The sequence below is a fragment of the Lontra canadensis genome, unplaced genomic scaffold (assembly GCF_010015895.1).
Source record: "Lontra canadensis isolate GAN:19392208 unplaced genomic scaffold, GSC_riverotter_1.0 scaffold32, whole genome shotgun sequence".
NCBI classification, from domain to species: domain Eukaryota; kingdom Metazoa; phylum Chordata; class Mammalia; order Carnivora; family Mustelidae; genus Lontra; species Lontra canadensis.
This window is the reverse complement of record NW_022631026.1, coordinates 19,834,198-19,854,359: the sequence shown is the minus strand read 5'-3', so window position 1 is coordinate 19,854,359 and position 20,162 is coordinate 19,834,198. Positions and strand designations below refer to the sequence as shown.

The 20,162-nt window shown below is 50.3% G+C and overlaps 1 protein-coding gene across 1 annotated transcript in view; it reads left to right on the top strand.

The window, feature by feature from the left end:
• Positions 1-1,520: 1,520 nt before the first annotated feature.
• KIF3C (kinesin family member 3C) overlaps positions 1,521-20,162 on the top strand; it is a 35,407-nt gene continuing 16,765 nt past the window's right edge. Inside the window, 2 exon segments of the mRNA XM_032866988.1 lie at positions 1,521-3,243; positions 3,245-3,799. Of these exon segments, the coding sequence (XP_032722879.1) occupies positions 2,239-3,243; positions 3,245-3,799 (1,560 nt within the window). The 5' untranslated portion in view covers positions 1,521-2,238.

The following is a 20,162-nucleotide window of genomic DNA, read 5'->3' as shown; positions in this document are numbered from 1 at the left end:
TTGGGTCGTGGTCCCAGGGTCCTGGGATCCAGCCCCTCATTGGGCTCTCTGCTCGGCAGGGAGCCTGCTTCCTCCTCTCTCTCTCTGCCTGCCTCTCTGACTGCTTGTGATCTCTGTCTGTCAAATAAATAAATAAAATATAAAAAAAAAAAAAGTCTTCTCATCGGCAGAAGAGTTTACTCATTGTTTCATCTGAGTCTCATGGCCACTCTATAACAGAGTATTATTCCCCTCCTCCTATCCAACTGGTTTTTTTTTTTTTAAGATTTTATTTATTTATTTACTTACTTACTTACTTACATAGGGAGGGGAGGAGCAGAGGGAGAGGGACAAGCAGACTCCCCGCTGAGCCCAGAGCTGAGGGGGGGCTCCATCCCAGGACCCTGAGATCATGACCTGAGCCAAAATCAAGAGTTGGAGGCTTAACTGACCGAGCCAGCCAGGCGCCCTCTAGTTGTTTTAAACAGATGAGGAAATTGAGGCTGGAGCAAGATAAGAGATTGCCCAAAGTCACACCATTGTGGATGGCGATCAGAAGTGCAAGTTGAACCCGAGCTTTGTTTTATGCAAATTCTGCGTCTCTTTCTGCTATAGAAGAGAAATTGATCAGGGAAGATGTCCAGAGGAGGAAGTGCTTCAACTGCGCCAGTGGCAGGCTGCCAGGTGTAGAAGGGTGACAGCGCCCTCTGGGCAAAGGCACAAGGTTGCAACACAGCACGGTCACTTAAGAAAACAAAACAAGGTTCTTAGAATGAGAGGTCCTTGTGGACAAGGAGGTCCAACTCCTAGAATGGGGCCTGGGGCTCAGCAGGCCCCCGGGGAACTGCTTGAAGGAAAGAACTTCTGGACCGCAGGTTCTCTGTGGGAGAGTACCTGGAGGGAAGGCTGGAAAATTAGCCCGGGGTCAGAAGAGGTTGGGGCTTGTATACGTTACGGAAGCCTAGAAGAAGAGGAAGAGGAGGAAGGCAGGGAACCCGGGTACATGTGCAGAGAGGACGTGAGGAGAGAATCAGCTGGAAGGTGGTTACAAGAGACAAGGGAAAGGCCAGAAGTAAACCAGGCTTAGGGAAAGGGAAGGGAAGAATCGAGAAACATTCAGGAGTCAAGGTACCTAGCGACCCTCCAACGGGAAGGGGGGACGTGTCCAAGTCTGCAGCTGAAAGGCGGGAGCAGTGGAGGGATGGAGGATGGTGCCTTTGGAGGCAACAAGTGTGGGTGGTGGATACCCCAGTCCCAGGTAGGCTGCAACCTCAGCAGTCCCTCTTAAGTTGCGTGCCAGAGAGGGAGGGGCCTCCCGGACCGGAGAAGGCATCAGCAACCTGCCAGAACCGGGTTAACAAAGGCAGGACTACAATTCCCAGCATGCTCGGGCCCGGTGGGGTGACGGCGGGCGGTGGCTGCGCCGCACCCGCCTGGTGGGCGCGGGACCCGGGTCGGCACCGAGCCTGTCATTCCGGAGGGTCTACGGGGGTGCGAGCGGGCGATGCACCCTTGTCCCCCGCGCGCAGGCAGCGCCGGGCTCGCGCCTCCCGCCCCGCGGCCCCGCCCCTTGCCCCACCCCAGCCGGGAGGCTTAGCTGGGGCCGCAGCGCGGCGGCAACATCACTCTCGCCGCCGCTGCTCCGCCCCATCCCCTTCTGTTTTTCTCTCTCATTCTCCGGTGGCAGCGGCGGGGAAGGTGGAGGCAGGGGCAGCAGCAGCCGCGCGGGCTGCAATGAATGATCCCCCAGCGCGGGGGGAGGACTCCAGGTGAGCCTCTGCCCTCGGGAGGGCCGGGACCCCCGGCCGCCCAGGACCGGCAGCCCCCGCCATGGATCCCTAGAAGAGGAGGAGGAGGAGGAGGAGGAGAAGAAGACAGCTTCGCCGCCCACCCCCATCCCATTTTCCTCTTCCTTTATCTCATTGTTGCCGTAGCTGTTTACGGCAACGCTCCCTCTGCCCCAGCATGGGGCGGGTTCCGGGCACTGCCATTCGGCCGGCGCGGCTGCCGCGGCTGCGGGGGGATTCTGCCTAATTCTCCCCTGCCCGGCCGGTGCAGCGAGGACCGGAGAGCGGTGGAGGCCCGGACTGCAGCAGCGGCAGGGCCACCTCCCAGCATCCCCACCCTAGGAGGCTGCATGCGGATTGAAGAGCGGCGCCTGGGGGCTGGGCTGGCCCCGCTGATCCCGACCTAGCGAGGCCAGCAGGACCGCCCAGGCTGCGGAGGGGCCCTGGGGAGCAGGAAGGACAGAGCATCAAGATGGCCAGTAAAACCAAGGCCAGCGAGGCCCTGAAGGTGGTGGCCCGGTGCCGCCCCCTCAGCCGGAAGGAGGAGGCTGCTGGTCACGAGCAGATCCTGACCATGGACGTGAAACTGGGCCAGGTGACCCTGCGGAACCCCCGCGCTGCCCCAGGGGAGCTGCCCAAGTCCTTCACCTTTGATGCCGTGTATGATGCCAGCTCCAAGCAGGCAGACTTATATGATGAAACCGTGAGGCCCCTGGTAGACTCGGTACTTCAGGGTTTCAATGGCACGGTGTTTGCCTATGGCCAGACGGGCACCGGCAAGACCTACACCATGCAGGGGACCTGGGTGGAGCCCGAGCTGCGGGGGGTCATCCCCAATGCCTTTGAGCATATCTTCACCCACATCTCTCGCTCCCAGAACCAGCAGTACCTGGTTCGGGCCTCCTACCTGGAGATCTACCAGGAGGAGATCCGGGACCTGCTCTCCAAAGAGCCTGGCAAGAGGCTAGAACTGAAGGAGAACCCAGAGACCGGTGTCTACATCAAGGACCTCTCCTCCTTCGTCACCAAGAACGTCAAGGAGATCGAGCACGTGATGAACCTGGGGAACCAGACCCGGGCGGTGGGCAGCACGCACATGAATGAGGTCAGCTCCCGCTCCCATGCCATCTTCGTCATCACTGTGGAGTGCAGCGAGCGGGGCTCAGATGGCCAGGACCACATCCGTGTGGGCAAGCTCAACCTGGTGGACCTGGCTGGCAGCGAGAGGCAGAACAAGGCAGGCCCCAATGCTGCTGGAGGGACGGCCACACAGTCCACGGGTAGTGGCAGCGGTGGAGGTGGGGGTGGTGGCGGTGGTGGTGGTGGTGGTGGTGGTGGAGAGAGGCCTAAGGAAGCCTCCAAAATCAACCTCTCGCTGTCTGCCCTGGGCAACGTGATCGCTGCTCTGGCAGGCAACAGGAGCACCCACATCCCCTACCGGGACTCCAAGCTGACCCGGCTGCTCCAAGACTCTCTGGGGGGGGAACGCCAAGACCATCATGGTGGCCACTCTGGGGCCGGCTTCCCACAGCTACGACGAGAGCCTCTCCACCCTGCGCTTTGCCAACAGGGCCAAGAACATCAAGAACAAGCCCCGGGTGAACGAGGACCCCAAGGACACGCTGCTCCGGGAATTCCAGGAGGAGATCGCCCGCCTGAAGGCCCAGCTGGAGAAGAAGGGGATGCTGGGAAAGCGGCTCCGGAGGAAGAGCAGCCGCAGGAAGAAGGCCGCGTCAGCCCCAGCTGGGTACCCCGAGGGGCCGGTGATAGAGGCCTGGGTGGCGGAAGAGGAGGATGACAACAACAACAACCACCGCCCGCCCCAGCCCATCCTGGAGTCAGCCTTGGATAAGAACATGGAGAATTACCTGCAGGAGCAGAAGGAGCGCCTGGAGGAGGAGAAGGCGGCCATCCAGGATGACCGCAGCCTGGTGAGCGAGGAGAAGCAGAAGCTGCTGGAGGAAAAGGAGAAGATGCTGGAAGACCTAAGGCGGGAACAGCAGGCCACGGAGCTGCTCGCGGCCAAGTACAAGGTAAGGGCCCCAGACAGCAGCGGGACTCCAGAGGTGCCCAAAGGGATCTGGGCTGGCAGGTTTTCTTTGCGGGTCTTTGATTCTACCTGAAGCGAGGTGTCCTCCCTCAGCACAACACGCTTGTCTTCCTGCCCAATGGGAAATAAATCCCCGCAATTCTGGGCTGCCGGGCAGAGCCTCCCAGGAGCACTGAGGAGGACAGACAAACCACACACACACACACACACACACACACACACACACACACACGTGCAAAGCAAAGCTGGCAGGTGGTCTTTCAAGCCAGCGAGCTTGGACTGGTCTGACCAACTGCCTGTCAGTCTCTGCTGGTGGCCGTCAGAATCAGTCAGGTCCTTGGGGTGACCAGGCAGGGCCTCAGCCTCATTTGGGGGTGGGTTCCCTTGCATAGCCGCCTCCCCTGGGACTTCCTCCCTCTGCAGCACCTTCACGCCTTGCACCATTTTAATAATATCTGACATTTGGATAGCACTTCCCAGTCTACCAAATGCCCCACAGACAGGATCTCATCTGATCCTTAGCCATCCAGGGTACTGGTTCTTAAGCCCCCATTTTATGGGTGAGGAACTAAGGCTCAGAGGTGACATGACCAAGGTACCATCCTACCAGGTGGCAAAGCTGAGCTGGAGCGCACGATCACTGTGCTCTTTCGGTACTGGGATAGCCAGAGGGGCTAGGAATGGATCCTGCCCCCTGAAAGCAGTCCGTGGGACCCATGCAGGGCCCAGTGCTTGCTAGAATTAGGAAGGAGATCCAGAGATCATGGGGAGGGTAGGCGAGAGCACTGTGCTCTACCCTGGAGAACTGGAGTCTGGGCCTAGCTATTCTATCGCTCATCGAGTGACCTTGTGTAAGTTGCTTTCTCCTTTCTTAAAGCCTCAGTTTCCCTTTTTGTAAAACTGAGGTGGCCTGGGTGATCTCCGAAGCTCTTCGAAGCTGAGAAGCAAACTGCCCCCCCCCCCCCCCCCCCCCCCCCCCCAGGCCTCATCCCAGTAAGATCTAATTTCCCATTGCCCTGAGAGCTATCCGGACCTTCCTGATGGGGGCCTCCAGGCTCAAGGTGGGGCTAAGCTACAGAGGTCTCTGCCAGACCAGCCACAGACCTGTTCACTTTCATTGCTGCAGATGCCACAACTCAATGTTCAGGCATTTCCAGGTCCCTGGACTCCTCAGTGCTGAGGGTTGGAGGGAGGGCACAGGGAACAAGGAGCTGATCATTTGCTGGAGAGAACAAAACATTGCTATTTTTTATGCCCTCTCAAGAGTGTGGGCTGGGGAGCAGGGAACTCAGCCTGGGGAGGGAGAGTGGCGGCTGCTGGGAAGCCGGGCAGATGAGCTGTGCACCATTGTCTGGGTTATGGGTATGTGCTGCTGCACAGGGGCTCTGGCCTTGTGTCTTTAATATTTAATTCACCTCCATGAGCTCAGCAAGGGTTCTACTGAGATGCTTCCTCAAAGAATGGCCCAGAGGCCTGGCACCTTTGGGGCCATCTGGGGAGAAGCAAGATGATAGCCGAATAGTTAGACTCAGCCCTCCCTAGGAGGAAAGGAATCCAGGCAATCTGGTGCTTTCCACTGGAAAATCTTATATGGGCAATCTGTCATTAGTTTCATTACCAAGGGAAGCCCCTTCCCCCTTACTTCCCTTCTCCACCCTCATCCCCCTTAAAGCTGGGAGGCAGTGGAGGCTAAGACAGTACAGAAGCACACTTCAGCCCTGACGAAATGGGAGAGGGGTTGATGTGAAGGATGTAGCAGTTCCTTCCCATTGGGAACAATGGGATGTCCCACTGTTGGCAACTGACTGGCTCCCCTCAGTAAACTTCTTGGATCTAAGGCAATGTGGGGCAGAGATAGTAGGACAGTCAAGAAGTCAGGGCAGCCAGCACCAGAATTCTTGCAATAGAGGTATGGTCCACAGAACCCTCCTTCTTAGAGGTGGCAGAGGCCTTGGGAAACTGAGGCCTGGCCTTGCCCAGGGCCACATAGGTGAGTTAATGAGATCCCAGACTTCTTATGCTTGATCCAGCCTTTTCCCCGTATGTCCGAGTCCTCATGTTACCTGTCCAACTGATAATCAGAATAATTCATTTTTATGTAACACTTTGACATCTTCATCTCAAGCAACCCCAAGAGATGGGTGTTCCTATCCCCATTTGACAGTTAAGAAAACCAAGACTGGAGAGCTTGAATGCCTGTCTCTGTGCCCCTGGGCTGAGAAATAGTGGAGCCAAGACTGGGACTCAGGTCTCCTCATGCTCCCGGGCCCCTATTCTTCCCAAGTCATCACCATCCCTCCATGTCTGCTCACTGTGTGACTCAGGGCCAAGGCCTTTGCCTCTCTAGGCCTCAGGTTTCTATTCTCCTAATGAAGAGAAGTCTGACATATCTCCCTGGAGACTGGGTGACATGGTCATTATGTGCCAGGCTTTCAGACATGAGTGAAGGGGGCCGGTTGGCTGGGAAATTCCAGGAGGGGAATGAGTCTGTATCCTGTGACTTCTTGTCACACCCAGCACAGGACAAACACCAACAAGACAGCTTGAGTGGAGCCGGGACAGAGAACCCCAAACTCTTCCTATCCCCAAGGCACGGCCTGATTCTGCATTGGATCTTTCTAGGATGGAGGAAACAATTTGAGGGCTCTTGAGGGATCACAGATTAGAGGGGAGGAGCACATCAGAGATAATCCCAGGCCTGCCTATTTCACAGGTTTGTGCCCAAGATAAAATGAGATCATTAGTGGGAGGGCGTTAGAAATAAGTTGAAAGGACTAAATAAAAGGAGGGGCATTAGCAGCAACAGGGTGGCCTCTGTCGATCAAGCCAGGGTCCAGTGATCTGGGGGACTGACATCTTTGCTGTTAGCTTGACTCTTTTCTCCACCCCCCCCGCACCCCCACCGGCCGATCCCAGCTGCCTCGCCATAACCCTACAGCTCTGAAAGCAGAGCTGGGCAAGAAAGAGCCAGGAGGACTCAGAAGAGAGGGAGCTCGGGTCCCTCCTGGAAATTAACTGAGCTTTTGCTCCCCATCTGCTGCACACTCTCTCCAGGTCCCACTTCTCAGTTACAGCAGCAGCTCCCCTAATCGCCTCCCCCCATTCCCTTCTTCCAGTTCACACCACCCTCTGGGGGCAACAAAGCCAGAGCTGGTACGACCTACTGCCCTCATTCACTCTGACTCATCTTACAGTCTGGCTCGCCAGCTTCCCCTGCCTGCCACCTCCAGGCTCCCCGTTTCCTTTGTTCTCCCCTCACTGTGTACAAACACCATGCCTGTCTCCTTGGAGTCTCCTTTCATCTCTCCTTCCATATTCACTGTGGGCCCCAGGGGATGTGAGGGTGTGCAAATGTGTGCGGGCTCGTGATTGTGATCAGGGCCCGGTTTCTCACTAATCATTCGCAGCCCTTCCTTACGGAGTATCCCCCTGGGGCTTGATAGCACGCTAGGCCTGTGAGGAAGAGGGTGCAGGGAGAGTCAAACACCCACAACGGAGCCTGGGGCTCAGATGTTCGTGCACAATGTGTGGACTGCAGTGAGGACCCGTGATAGCATGTGGATGGGTTGAGAGAAGGCCCACTTTACTCACATTTCATTGTGCAAGATCCTTGACTTTTGAACTCAGTTTTTTTGAGGGATTGGACCAGGTGCTTTCTGTAACTGATCCTAGATTCTTAGAAGGAAAGAAGGGTGGCTAAGGGACATTAGGGCTGTAGATGGCACAAAATGCTGGTTTCAACTAAAAGGAGGGGTGGAAGAGGCACTGCCTGTTTATCCCCACGTGAGCAGGTCTAGAGGGAGAAGAGCTAGAACCCGGCTCTGTCTGCAGCGGGTGTAGAAGAGAGACCCTGCAGAAGTGGCGCCCACAGCCAAAGGGGCGAGGTCATCACAGAGAATACAAACTACACTGAATGTTTACTGTCCACTCCGTGGCTCCCTCTTCTTCCCCCTACCTCTCAGCATGGGGATTAACCACAAAAAGATTGCCAAGAGGGAGTTTCAAGCCCCAGAAACAGCAGTCATCACAATAATGATGCTGTTTCCGTAACACCTGCTATGTGCCAAGCACTGTACTACTTGTTATGTACACATGATCGAATTTAATCTACGCAAGCACCTTCCAAGAACGGTGTTGTTACTCTTCCCATTTTAGATCTGAGAAAACTGAGGCCCATAGAGGTTAAGTAACTTGCCCAAGGCCTCATAGTTTTATGTGGCAAATCTAGTTGAGCCCAGGTTGGTTAAACACAAAATGTGATCTTCTTTTATGCTTCAAGATTTGGAATATCAGTTTTGGGAACTGGTTGCTAGGTGAAAACTGGCAGAAGCTTGTGCCATGGAATTTGAGGTGACAAAATCCAGTGGGCAGCTGGAAATGGATCTGTGGAGTTTAAAGCAAACAGGAGACTAGTAATGGAGATTGGGGGCCCGTCTGTAGAAGAGAGCTCAAATGGGACCCAGGCGCTCCGTTCTTGACATTCTCTCTGTCTAGTAAATGAGTTCCCAGATCAGGGCCTCCCATCCTGGTCTCTGCTGACGTTATTTTGTAGAGTGCTGTATTCAGATCATGGGCATCAGACACAGACAGGCCTGGGTTTCATGAAAGACCTCAGTCACCTCATCTATAAAATGAAATAATAACAGTACCGATGTTAATGTTTCTGAGAGGATTAAATGAGATAATGTTAAAGTGCTTTGCACACTTCCTGGCATGTAAGCACAGCTGTTTATTACTGCCTAATGGACAGTCTCACTTGGCTTTGCCTTGATAAGTCAAACACACCACATTTTAGACTGGCATTCAAGACCTAGCAGAGACCGGCTGCCATATGTCTCCTCCATCTTGCCCCCCCACCCCACCCCAAGAAAGCTACTCCAGTGAGAGACCTCACAGCCAGCTGGTCTACCTCTATCTTTTGAACCTAGTATGTACCTCACTGCCTTTCTGCTGTTGCACTGTTTTTATATCCTGGATTGTCTTGGTAGCCAGGGGACGGGAATTAGGGGAGAAGACTAAGCTCAATATAAAGAACTTCTTGACACCTAGAAATGGACCACTCCGAGAGGGAGCTGGCTTCAAACCGTGGAAGTGCTCAAGGAGAAATGGAGTGTCAGAGTTGCTCTAAAGGGATTCATGTATCAACAAAACCATTAATCTTGATGGCCTTTAAAGTCTCCTCCTCCTAAAAGTCCTTGATTGTTAAAAATACTCTTTTTGGGGGGAGCACCTGGTGGCTCAGTGGGTTAAGCCTCTGCCTTTGGCTCAGGTCATGATCTCAGGGTCCTGGGATTGAGCCCCACATGGGGCTCTCTGCTCAGTGGGGAGCCTGCCTCCCCCTCTCTCTCTATCTGCCTCTCTGCCTACTTGTGATCTCTGTCTGTCAAATAAATAAATAAAATCTTTAAAAAATAAAAAGAGAGAGAAGAGAATGGAGAGAAAAACGGGGAAGAAAGAGAAGGGGACAGGGAAGAGGGGAAAGAGAGGTAGAGTCATAAAGGCAGAGGGCAGGAGGGAGAGCGTGGGTAAAGGGCTGAACAGCAGGGATCCTGGGGAGAAGCCCCAATAGGAGAGAAAGTGCTATAGAGGACAGTTAACTACTCATCCCTGGCAGTGTTATCATTTCACAGAACTGTCATGAGCTAGGGGCATTTTGTAATTATAAAGAGTTGACTGGCAGGAAGCACTGAAGACTGGCTAATACATTTCCATCAGAGGTTTGGGGCTTTGAGTTACATGGAGGCTCCGCAGGCCTTCGGGTCCAGTGTTGGGTTTTTCCCAATGTGCTTTGGCTGGAGGAGTCTATTACGCACGGCCCTCAGTCACCGCCAGCCCCCAGAGAGCACGACTGCATGAAGTGGGTGTGATAATGTTCTCTTTGTGCTCTGAGGACTTGGGGAAGGGCCTGGAATGCAGCTGGAGAAGGGCACCCTTCTCTGGCCATGTCCTGCTAGCCAGTTTTACCTGGCCAGTCTTGCACACTTCTGGAGCCTTCTGGGCCTGAGAGCTGTGGAGCCAGGTATCCTGAGAAGAAAAGAAGATGGTCCCCTCCTCCCACAGATGCAGCCCTTCAGCCCCGCCCTCCTCGCAAGGCACCCCACCGGTGCTCAGGGTTCAGGGGCCACTTGCTCTTGTAGTCTGGTGGATCTGGAATTTGTAATATCCTGAGAAATTCCTGGGCATTAACTCCCAGTCAGACTAAAGAGTTCCTTCTTAGTTGTCTCCCTCTCCTGCCAGATGTCCCCAGCAGAGGAGGACCAGGACCTAGGCTGTTCTGTTTCTATAGCACTAGGTAATGGGCCTGCAGGCTTTCTCCTTTCTTGAGGTGAGTCTGCAAGATAATAATGGCAACCATAGTAATGACGATGACAGCTACCATTTCTTTCTTTTTTTTATTTTACTTTTTTTTTTAAGATTTTATTTATTTGACAGAGATCACAAGTAGGCAAGGGGCAGACTGAGAATGGGGATTGGGGTGGGGGGAAGCAGGCTCCCCGCTGAGCAGAGAGCCCAATGCAGGGCTCGATCCCAGGACCCTGGGATCATGACCTGAGCCGAAGGCAGAGGCTTAACCCACTGAGCCACCCAGGTGCCCCTTTATTATTTTTTTTTATTTTAAAGATATTTATTTATATATTTATATATTTATTTATTTGAGAGAGAGAAAGTGTGAGAGTGAGAGAGCACAAGTAAGGGGAGTGGCAGAGGGAGCAGAATAGGGAGCAGGAGAAGCAGGCTTCCCACCAAGCAGGGAGCCCAGTGTGGGGCTCCATCGCAGGACCCCGTGATCATGACCTGAGCCGAAGGCAGACACTTAACCAACTGAGCCACCCAGGTGCCCCGACAGCTACCGTTTCTTCAGTGCTTGTCTAACACCAAGCATGCCGCTGTTTTCATGTGCATTCGTTTTCTTTAATCCTCACAGTAACACCATGAAGTAGTACTATTTTAATCTCCATGTGACAAATGAGGATGCTGAGATTCCTTAAGGAAGGAACAACCCAAGGTCACGTGCCTAGGAAGTACTGTGGCCAGAATAGGAGCCTCTGTCTGCCTGACTCCAGAACCCATGATCTGTACCCCCCACACACTGCACTACCAGCTTCGGAAATGAAGGATTCCTGCCAGATCCCTAGCTAATAGGCCCCAGTGGGAGCTCTTGTCTGTGGAGATGCTTAGCTCAACCCATCTGCATCCTTCCTAATGATGCAAATCCCAGCTTCCGACTCACCTGGCTCCATCCGTTCATATAACCAACAAATCTTTTTAAGTACCGATAACCAAGAACATAAGTCAGCAGGTATAGTTAATGAAGTCTTCAAATTATTTAGATTTCTGGAAGGAATCACGAGAATTCACTAACAGTAGTTATTTCTAGGCATTTTAGTGGAGAAAGGGGGGCTTTTATTTATTATTTACTATTTATTCACTTTATACTTTTTTTACTTTTATCTTTTTACTTTTACTACAAACATATATTTTGTTAAATAAAAACTAACCTAAAAATTTAAGTGAGAAAAAAATATAAAAGAAATGTGTTAACACCTCTTTGGAAGATTGGCTTAAAAATAATGAATAACTGGGGCGCTGGGATGGTTTAGTTGGTTGAGCGTCAGACTCCTGATTTCTGCTCAGGTTATGATCTCAGGGTCATGGGATTGAGCCCTGTGTCGGGCTCTGCGTTTAGCATGGAGTCTGCTTGTCCCTCTCCCTCTGCTCCTTTCCCCTCCCTCCCCCTCTCTCTCTCTGGGATAAATAAGTAAAATCTTTTTAAACAAATGAATAATCAGGGCCCTGGGTGGCTCGGTTGGGCTCTCCACTCAGTGGGGAGTCTGCTTCTCCCTCTCACTGTCCCTCTCTGTTTTCTCTCTCAAATAATTCAATAGAATCTTTAAAAATAATAAATTAAAGGGGCACCTGGGTGGCTCAGTTGTTAAGTGTCTGCCTTTGGCTCAGGTCAGGATCCCGGGATCCTGGGATCGAGCCCCACATCAGGCTCCCCGCTCAGCGGGAAATCTGCTTCCTCCTTCCCACTCCCCCTGCTTGTGTTCCCTCTCTCGCTGTCTCTCTCTCTATCAAATAAATAAATAAAATCTTAAATAATAATAATAATAATAAATTTAAATTTAAAAATGAATAATTGAGGGAGACCCAGTGTTGATAATAATTCTCAGTGATACCCAGTTATGGGCAATCCTGTGACCTTGGACAAGTCCCTTCCCCTCCCAGGGACTTTAAGAAATCATCTGTAGGTGCTTCCTTGCTTTCAATACTATTTGCTGATTCACCTGGGAAGCAGCAGGTCGGGAGCTCAGGGTTAGAGGTCAGCTTGAATGACAGGCAGTGGGAACTGGAGAGGAATGACCAAGCATTGCCTGGGAGCTACCGGCTACGTGACCCTGGATGACCCACGTAAGCCCCTTGGGCCCCGTGCCTCGGCTGTCAAATGCTGAGTCTGCACTTGAAGCCTCCTTTACCGTTGTCTCCTTTGTTTCTTTTTCCCTTACTGCTGGCTTCTCGATATCTATAACCAGGGAGCCCCAAAAGGAGAAATCGGTCTGTGGCGGTCGGAGTGGCTGTAATAACAGAGGGAAGCAAAGATGGTCCACTAATTGGGGTTTTTTGCGCTTTGTGATGAGTCGTGAGTACCTGTCAATCAGATACTGATTGACAAGTAACCACTGACACAGGATTGTACTTTATCACTTACCAAGTAATTTCACGTCTGTAACCAACTCAACCACTTACCAAAGCCTGCAAGGTTAGTGGGTGCTCTCTTCCGTTTTCCACATGAGAAATCGGATGCCCTAGATGTCATAGCAAATAGGGTGGCAGGATCTCCTGGGAGGCTCAGTGGGTTAAGCCTCTGCCTTCCGCTCAGGTCATGATCTCAGGGTCCTGGGATGGAGCCCCGCATCAGGCTCTCTGCTTGGCAGGGAGCCTGCTTCCCCGCTCCCCGGCTCTCTCTGCCTGCCTCTCTGCCTACTTGTGATCTCTCTCACTCTCTGTCAAGTAAATAAAATCTTAAAAAAAAAAAAAATAGGGTGGCAGGCGTGTACTAGCATTCAGACTGTCAGACCTGCCCAGTGCTCTGGCTGTCGTCCCTCCATGGAACCCAGGAGGCAGCCTTTCCCATGAGCATCCCAGCACTTGACCTCTCTCTGGGAGGCTAAGGATCCTGACAACCTCCCCTAATCCCATAATTAACACCCTCATCCACTCATCTCAGAGGCCCCCATAAGGCACCTCAGGCAGAAGCATCTTCAGCAGAGATCTGCCTGGTTTAGCTCCCAGAGAAACAAAAGGTGCCCTGAGCTTTCCTGATGGTTCCTGATCTGGCAAAGTTACCGAGACCAAATGGCTGTTGCTCTCCAAGGCACCTTGCTGCCTGAGTCTGGGAGAAAGCTGTGGCCCAGGGAAAGGGACACCAGTGGAATTAAGAGGCTGGTGTTCAAATCTCACCTCTGCCATTTGCTGGCTCCGAAAGCTGGAGGGAGTCCGTTCAACTGTCTGGATCCTTGTTTTCTTTTATGTCCAGTGGGGATCATACTCGTTATCTCACATGGTTCTTATGGTGATCAGATAGGATGATTAGTTTAAAAGGGACCTAGCCCAGCCAGAGGCATGTGACAAGTTGCCTCTGGGACTCCAGTCTCGTGCAGCATGTGAGAGATGAGCTGGCCGAGCAGAGCCTGTCTGGCTTCTCTGTGAAATCATACCTGATACTATCTTCTCAGATGAGTGGCTGGCTGGGCCTGGCTGTCTCCTCTCTGGCTTTTCAGATTGGCCTTAATGAGTACTGGGGGTGGGGGGTGCCTGGGTGGCTCAGTGGGTTAAGCCTTCGGCTCAGGTCATGATCTCAGGGTCCTGGGATCGAGCCCAGCATCAGGCTCTCTGCTCAGCAGGGAGCCTGCTTCCCCCTCTCTGCCTGCCTCTCTGCCTACTTGTGATCTCTGTCTGTCAAACAAATGAATAAAATCTTAAAAAAAAAAAATGAGTACTGGGGCCTCCTCCCCCCTCCTTCCGGTCTTGCACCGGGGTTGCTCCTTGAATAGGAAGGGGTGATCCTCTGAGTACCCCCAGCTGAGTCCATAGAGTCACATGGTCCCTGTGATGGGCTTGGCCATTCGCTGTCACGGCAGCTGACCTGCCTCCAAAATCGGGAATCAAGACCCTGATCGAAGTGGGAAATTACTCAGAAAGAGCGTAGTTGATGTAGGAACAGATACATATAAAAATGCCTTCATTGTGAGACTCCAGGCTTAGACGACTCCATTTCTGGGCCTCAGTTTCCTAATCTGTCAAGCAAAGAGGATTGGGCTCGAGGGTTCAGAGGCTGCCTTAGTTATGCCACGATTTGTAGCGGTTTCTCAAGAGTCAGACCATGGTCCGGAGCTCCCCGCCCTGCCTCTTCCACCCCCACAACTGCTGCTCGCCTTTTAGTTACACTGGACTAATTGAGAACCAGTAAGACCAAACCCAGTCCTGTCTGCAGGCCCCACCCACCCATCTTTTGCTGTGAGGGATCACAAAGGCAGCATTAACTCCAGAGGCTAAGAACCCCAGGGAACATTTCCTGGGGACTAGGACCCCTGTATTCCCAGCCCCTCTGCTTAGTATCCCCAAGCCTAAAGGGGGACCTAGGGATTTGAGACAACCCTGTCCCTCCCTGCCCTCCACAGATGCTGGTAAGAATAGAGATCTGATGAAAAGGAGGAGATGGCCACTGGTATCCTCAGAAAAATGGGGGAAAATTTAAAGCAAAACCAAAAACCAGGGGCGCCTGGGTGGCTCAGTGGGTTAAGCCTCTGCCTTCGGCTTGGATCATGATCTCAGGGTCCTGGGATCGAGTCCCGAGTCGGGCTCTCTGCTCAGCGGGAAGCCTTCTTCCTCCTGTCTCTCTGCCTGCTTCTCTGCCTACTCATGATCTCTCTCAGTCAAATAAATGAATAAAATCTTAAAAAAAAAAAAAAGGCAGAAACCAAGCAAAACCCAAAAAAACTCCAAACCCTGTTTCTAAGCAAAGAACTGAAGTTGTGCGTGATGCATTTTGGAGCGTGGCGGGGAAACAGCCAGCATGGGCTGCGACTGGGGAGAAGGTGGCAGCTGAGACCTTGCACCTGGATTGGGGCCCACCCACAGATTTTGTGCCAGGACCAGCCCCCTCTTCTAGCACAAGACAGGCTCTGTCAGGCAGGCTTGGCTGATCGTGTGGGCTAGGCAAGTGGGCAAGCCTTGGCGAGTCACCAGAAAGGCAAATTCAGTTGTCATTCAGACCACGTTTGCACTGGGTCTCAGCGGGGCTAGCAGAGAAGCATAGGGGCAGTGGACGAATGGAATTGGGTGATGATGGACAGTCAGACATCATCCAGAATTCTCTTCATGGAGGTCAGGACCCAGCTTAAAGGGGAGATCCTGAAGCGGGTTCCGGTTCCAAGGAGGGGATCTAAGCTGAAGGCCAAGGAGCAAGAACCAACAGAGAGAAACTTGTCCTGGGAATCACGTCGTGGGGGGCGGGGGAGGGGCTTAGCTTGGGAGTCTTGGCTGATACATCAGCTTCCAGGCCTGATTGTCAGCTCAAATCCCGCCTGCCTGTGTCCACATGGGTTTCTTGAATCCAGAATTTTGAATGAGAAGAGCATGAGACTTAGGTGTGGGTAGCTGGAGAAGGTGGAGGCTGAACAAAGTATTGTTTGAATCAGAGGTCTGGCTCCTTACTTAAAAATCACCAAGAGGGGCGCCTGGGTGGCTCAGTCAGTTGAGTGTCAAATCTGAAGGGAAAAAAAAAAAAAAAAAATCACCAAGAAAAAAAAATAATTTTAAAAAATGCATAAAGGGGTATGTCATGAAATGAGAGATCAGACCTCCACAAGTCCACCTCAAAGGTTTAGAGAATATAAAATCAATGGAGGCTCAATTTTATATTATTATCATAGCAAATTTAAAAAATAATGATAATTATGCCTATGACAGTATAATAAAAATTGTTCCATTGTTTATTGCTGGCAATCATTTGAGTGGTATAATTTTTTAAGATTTTATTTATTTGAGAGAGCACAAGTAGGGGGAGCAGCAGAGGGAGAGGGAGAAGCAGACTTCCCACTGAGCAGGGAGCCCAATGTGGGGCTCAGTTCCAGGATCCTGAGATCATGACCCCAGCCAAACGCAGCCGCCCAGCCAACTAAGCCACCCAGATGACCCTTGGTGATATAATCTGTTAGAAAGGTAACTTCGGGGGCGCCTGGGTGGCTCAGTTGGTTAAGCAACTGCCTTCGGCTCAGGTTATGATCCTGGAATCCCCCCACATCAGGCTCCCTGCTGAGTAGGGAGCCTCCTTCTCCTACTGACCTCTCTCCTCTCATGCTTTCTCTCTCTCATTCTCTCTCTAATAAATAAATAAAATCTTTTTAAAAAAGAAGAAGAAAGAAAGAAAGGTAACTTTGCAATATGTTCTAAGATAGACAAAATGTTTATAACCCTTCATTAAGTGTCTGCTTTCAGCCCAGGTGGCGATCCTAGGGTCCTGGGATGGAGCCCCACATCAGCTCTCTGATCAGTGGGGAGCCTGCTTCTCCCTCTTCCCCTGCTGCTCCCTCTGCTTATGCTCTCTCGCTCATGCTCTCTCAAATAAATAAAATCTTTAAAAAAAAAGGTTTTTTTAGATGAAAAAACCCAAAAAATTGTATGTACAAAGGTTTTTTTTTTTACAAGGGTGTTTATTGTAAACATTGTACACAACCAAAATATCTTTTTATAGGGGTTATTCAGATATATTTAAATTATCTACTGTAAATATTATGCAGCCATTATATTTATAGTCACAAACCTTATGGAAGTAACAGGAAATTCTGGAGAGATTTGATAAAATGGAATTAGCAGGACATGAACTTATATTTATACCATATCGGTGTGAAAAAATGATTGTGCATTTGGAAAAATCTGGAAAAACAGGAAAAATTTAAAAATCTGATTAGATGAGGAATATGTGAAAGTTTTTCTAATTTTGTTTCTGTACTTAATTTGATATTAGTTTGGTTTTTTTTTCTAAAAGGAAAGACAATAAAACGTTAAAAATATGTCCCAGGTGCACCTGAGTGGTTGTCGCTTAAGCGTCTGCCAAAGCGTCTGCCTTTGGCTCAGATCCAGAGTCCTGGGATTGAGCCCCGCATTGGTCTCTCTGCTAGGTGGGGAGCCTGCTTCCCCGTCTCCCTCTGCTTCCCTCTCTGCCTATTTGTGATCTCTGTCAAATAAATAAAATCTTAAAAAAAAAAAAATACAACTCTTGATCAGGGTCCTGAGTTCAGGCCCCATGTTGTGCATAGAGCTCACTTACAAAAAATGTGGCCCTAGAATCCCTTAATAAACTCTTAGATATTTAATACAGTCCTCCTGAGATAACAAATTCCATATATGTATTACCTTCTGTAAACAGTAGAAATTCCCTTTATTTGTCCTTGAAAGTCCAAAGTATAAGCTCTTCCTCTATGTGCCAGGATTGATTGGAAAAGTCCAGATCGTTCCTTTTCACACCTATTTTATTTTATTTTTTTAATTACCTGAGCTCTGCGCCCAACCTGGGGCTCGAACTCACAACCCTGAGATCGAGAGTCTCATGCTCTGCAGACTGTCAGCCAGGCGCCCCCACACCTGTTTTGATCATGCAGTTTCCAGGTCTGTCCTCTTAACCTTTCTTCGTCTTTGCACACTGAAGAGTCCTATTTTTTAATAGCCCTTGGATGGTTTTAGCTGTCCTCTGGATCTCTCTCGATCCTGCCTGTCCCCAGAGACGCAGCGAGGGAACTACACACAGTAGCCCAGATTCAGCCGCATCACCACCATTTTATATTTGGGTGGAATGATTTTTGTTTTGTTTCCAAAAAGCCGTTATGGTGGTGGCCCCGCCAGATGCTGGTGGCTTTTTTAGCTCTGGTGGCATATTAAGCCAATGTCTTCTGGGAACAATAGAGAATTATTCCCCCCACCCCATACTGTTCTTTTACTCTTTTCTTTTCTTATTTTTTTATTTTTTATTTTTTAGCTTATAACTGACTGCTCCCAGCTATCATTTAATTAGTAGAGCTAGGAGTACTTCTTCCTAGAGCATAAAACTGTAACTGAAGCTCATAGGACGTTTTTTGTCAGCTCACGTGGCCTAGAAATGATCTCGAACATTAGCACTTAGAAAGATCTGGGGGCATCTGTGGGGCTGGGGGTCTGGCCAGTGCTCTCTTTCTTGCATGATTTCTACTGGCGATCAGTCCTGTCTTTTCATATCCGCACATTTTTCCATCCAGAGACATGCCTGTTTGTTTCTGTTTCCTTTCCCTAATCCACGCCCCCATCCCCCCACCTGCGTTATGAGAAAGTACTTCCCTTTCTCTGTCTCCTCACAGCCCCCCACCCCTGTGATGTAGAACCATGAGGGGCGGGGAGCCTTTTAACCTCTAAAGGGCTGGCTACTGGCTTCCCCGAGTACCGGAATAACTGGACATGAGTCAGATGTGATTTCCTCCTGCTGGAAACGTGTTGCTTTTCTTTGAGCAGGTTCTGCTTCCTAAAAACTAAACAGAAAGAATGTCTGGAGTGGAAAGAGCTTGGGCTTTGGAGCCAGGCCGACTTGGACCTGGGTTTTCCATTTAAATTGAATGGCTACGATGTGACCTTGGATGGATGACTTACCCAGTCTGAGCCTGTTTGAGGAAGCTGTTGCTGCTACTACTATGCCCCTTAAAGCATGTCCCGAAGGCCATCTGGGGATCACATTACAAAGCAGATTCTGATTCACTAGGTCTGGTAGGGCCTGAGATCCTGCAAGTCTCTCTTTCTCTCTTTTTTTTTTTTTTTTTAAGATTTTATTTATTTGAGAGAGTGAGAGAGCGTAAATGGGGGTGTAGGGAGGGCAGAGGGAGAGGGAGAAGCAGACTCCCCGCTGAGCAGGGAGCTGGATGCAGGGCTCCATCCCCGAGATCATGACCTGAGCCAAAGGCAGACACTTAACTGACTGAGCCACCCCGGCGCTCCTGAGATCCTGCATTTCTAACAAGTCCCCAAGTAATACTGATTCTGGGGAACCTCAAAAAGCAGTGATTCTTTTTGTTGTTGTTGTTTTTAAAATTGTATGTATTCATTTGAAAAAGGGAGAGACAGAGAGTACAAGCAGGGAGAGAGACAAAAGCAGGTGACCACCCCACTTCCCCACCCACCCACCCACCCCCGCCCGCTGAGCTGGGAAACCCACCCCGGGGCTGGAGCCCAGGACCCAGAGATTACTACCTGAGCCAAAAGCAGTGATTCCTTTTTTTTTTTTTTTTTTAATTTATTTTCAGTGTACCAGAATTCATTGTTTATGCATCACACCCAGTGCTCCATGCAATACGTGCCCTCCATAATACCCACCACCAGGCTCACCCAACTTCCCACCCCCCGCCCCTTCAAAACCCTCAGATTGTTTTTCAGAGTCCATAGTCTCTCATGTTCAGTTTTTTTCATTCTTTTTCCCTTTGCACTTCTTTTTTCAATGTTTATAGCAATCTATCTTCAAGTTCACTTACTGTTTTCTCAGCTGTATCAAGTTTATTGATGAGCCCTTCTAAGACATCCTTTATTTTCATTATAGTGATTTTGGATTTCTATCATTTTCTTTTGATTCTTTCTTAAAATTTCCACCCTTCTTCTTCCTGTACCCATACATTCCTATATGCTAGCTACTTTTTCTATTAGCACATTGAACATATCAATCATAATTGTTTTAAATTCTGTGTCATAATTCCAACACCTGTGTCGTATCTGATTCTGGTCTAATGCTCACTTTATCTTCAGATTGCATTTTTTCCTCGACTTTTAGCATGCTTTGTAATTTCTTGTTGAAAGCCATACATGATGTACCAGGTACTAGAAACTGAGGTAAACAGGCGTTTAGTGTAGGGTTTTATGTTAAGGTGGCTAGGGGTAGGGCTGTGTTTATTGATTGCTGTAGCTGTGCCAGAGGCTTCAAATTCCTTTCATGTCCTTGTTTTTGCCTCCTTCATTGTCTTTGGCTTCTTTACAAACTCTTCCTTAGGTAAAGTCTGTCTTTCAGCAACTTAAGCTATACTACCATTATTACAGTGGACCTGTTTTGATGTGATAGAAGAGAATTAGGAAGGGGAAGCATTGTACACTATTACGAATGAATCTCTGCCTTTTCATGGGCCTGTGCACCTGGGATGTAACCTTTGCAAGTTATAGTTCTTATATTTATTCCCACTTAGGTATTCCTGGAAAGCTACAGGAAGCTGGAGTAGAGAGAATACCCTTCCCTTAGGTATCTAGGACTCTGGTGATGTCTTTCCTCCGAAAAGTAAATA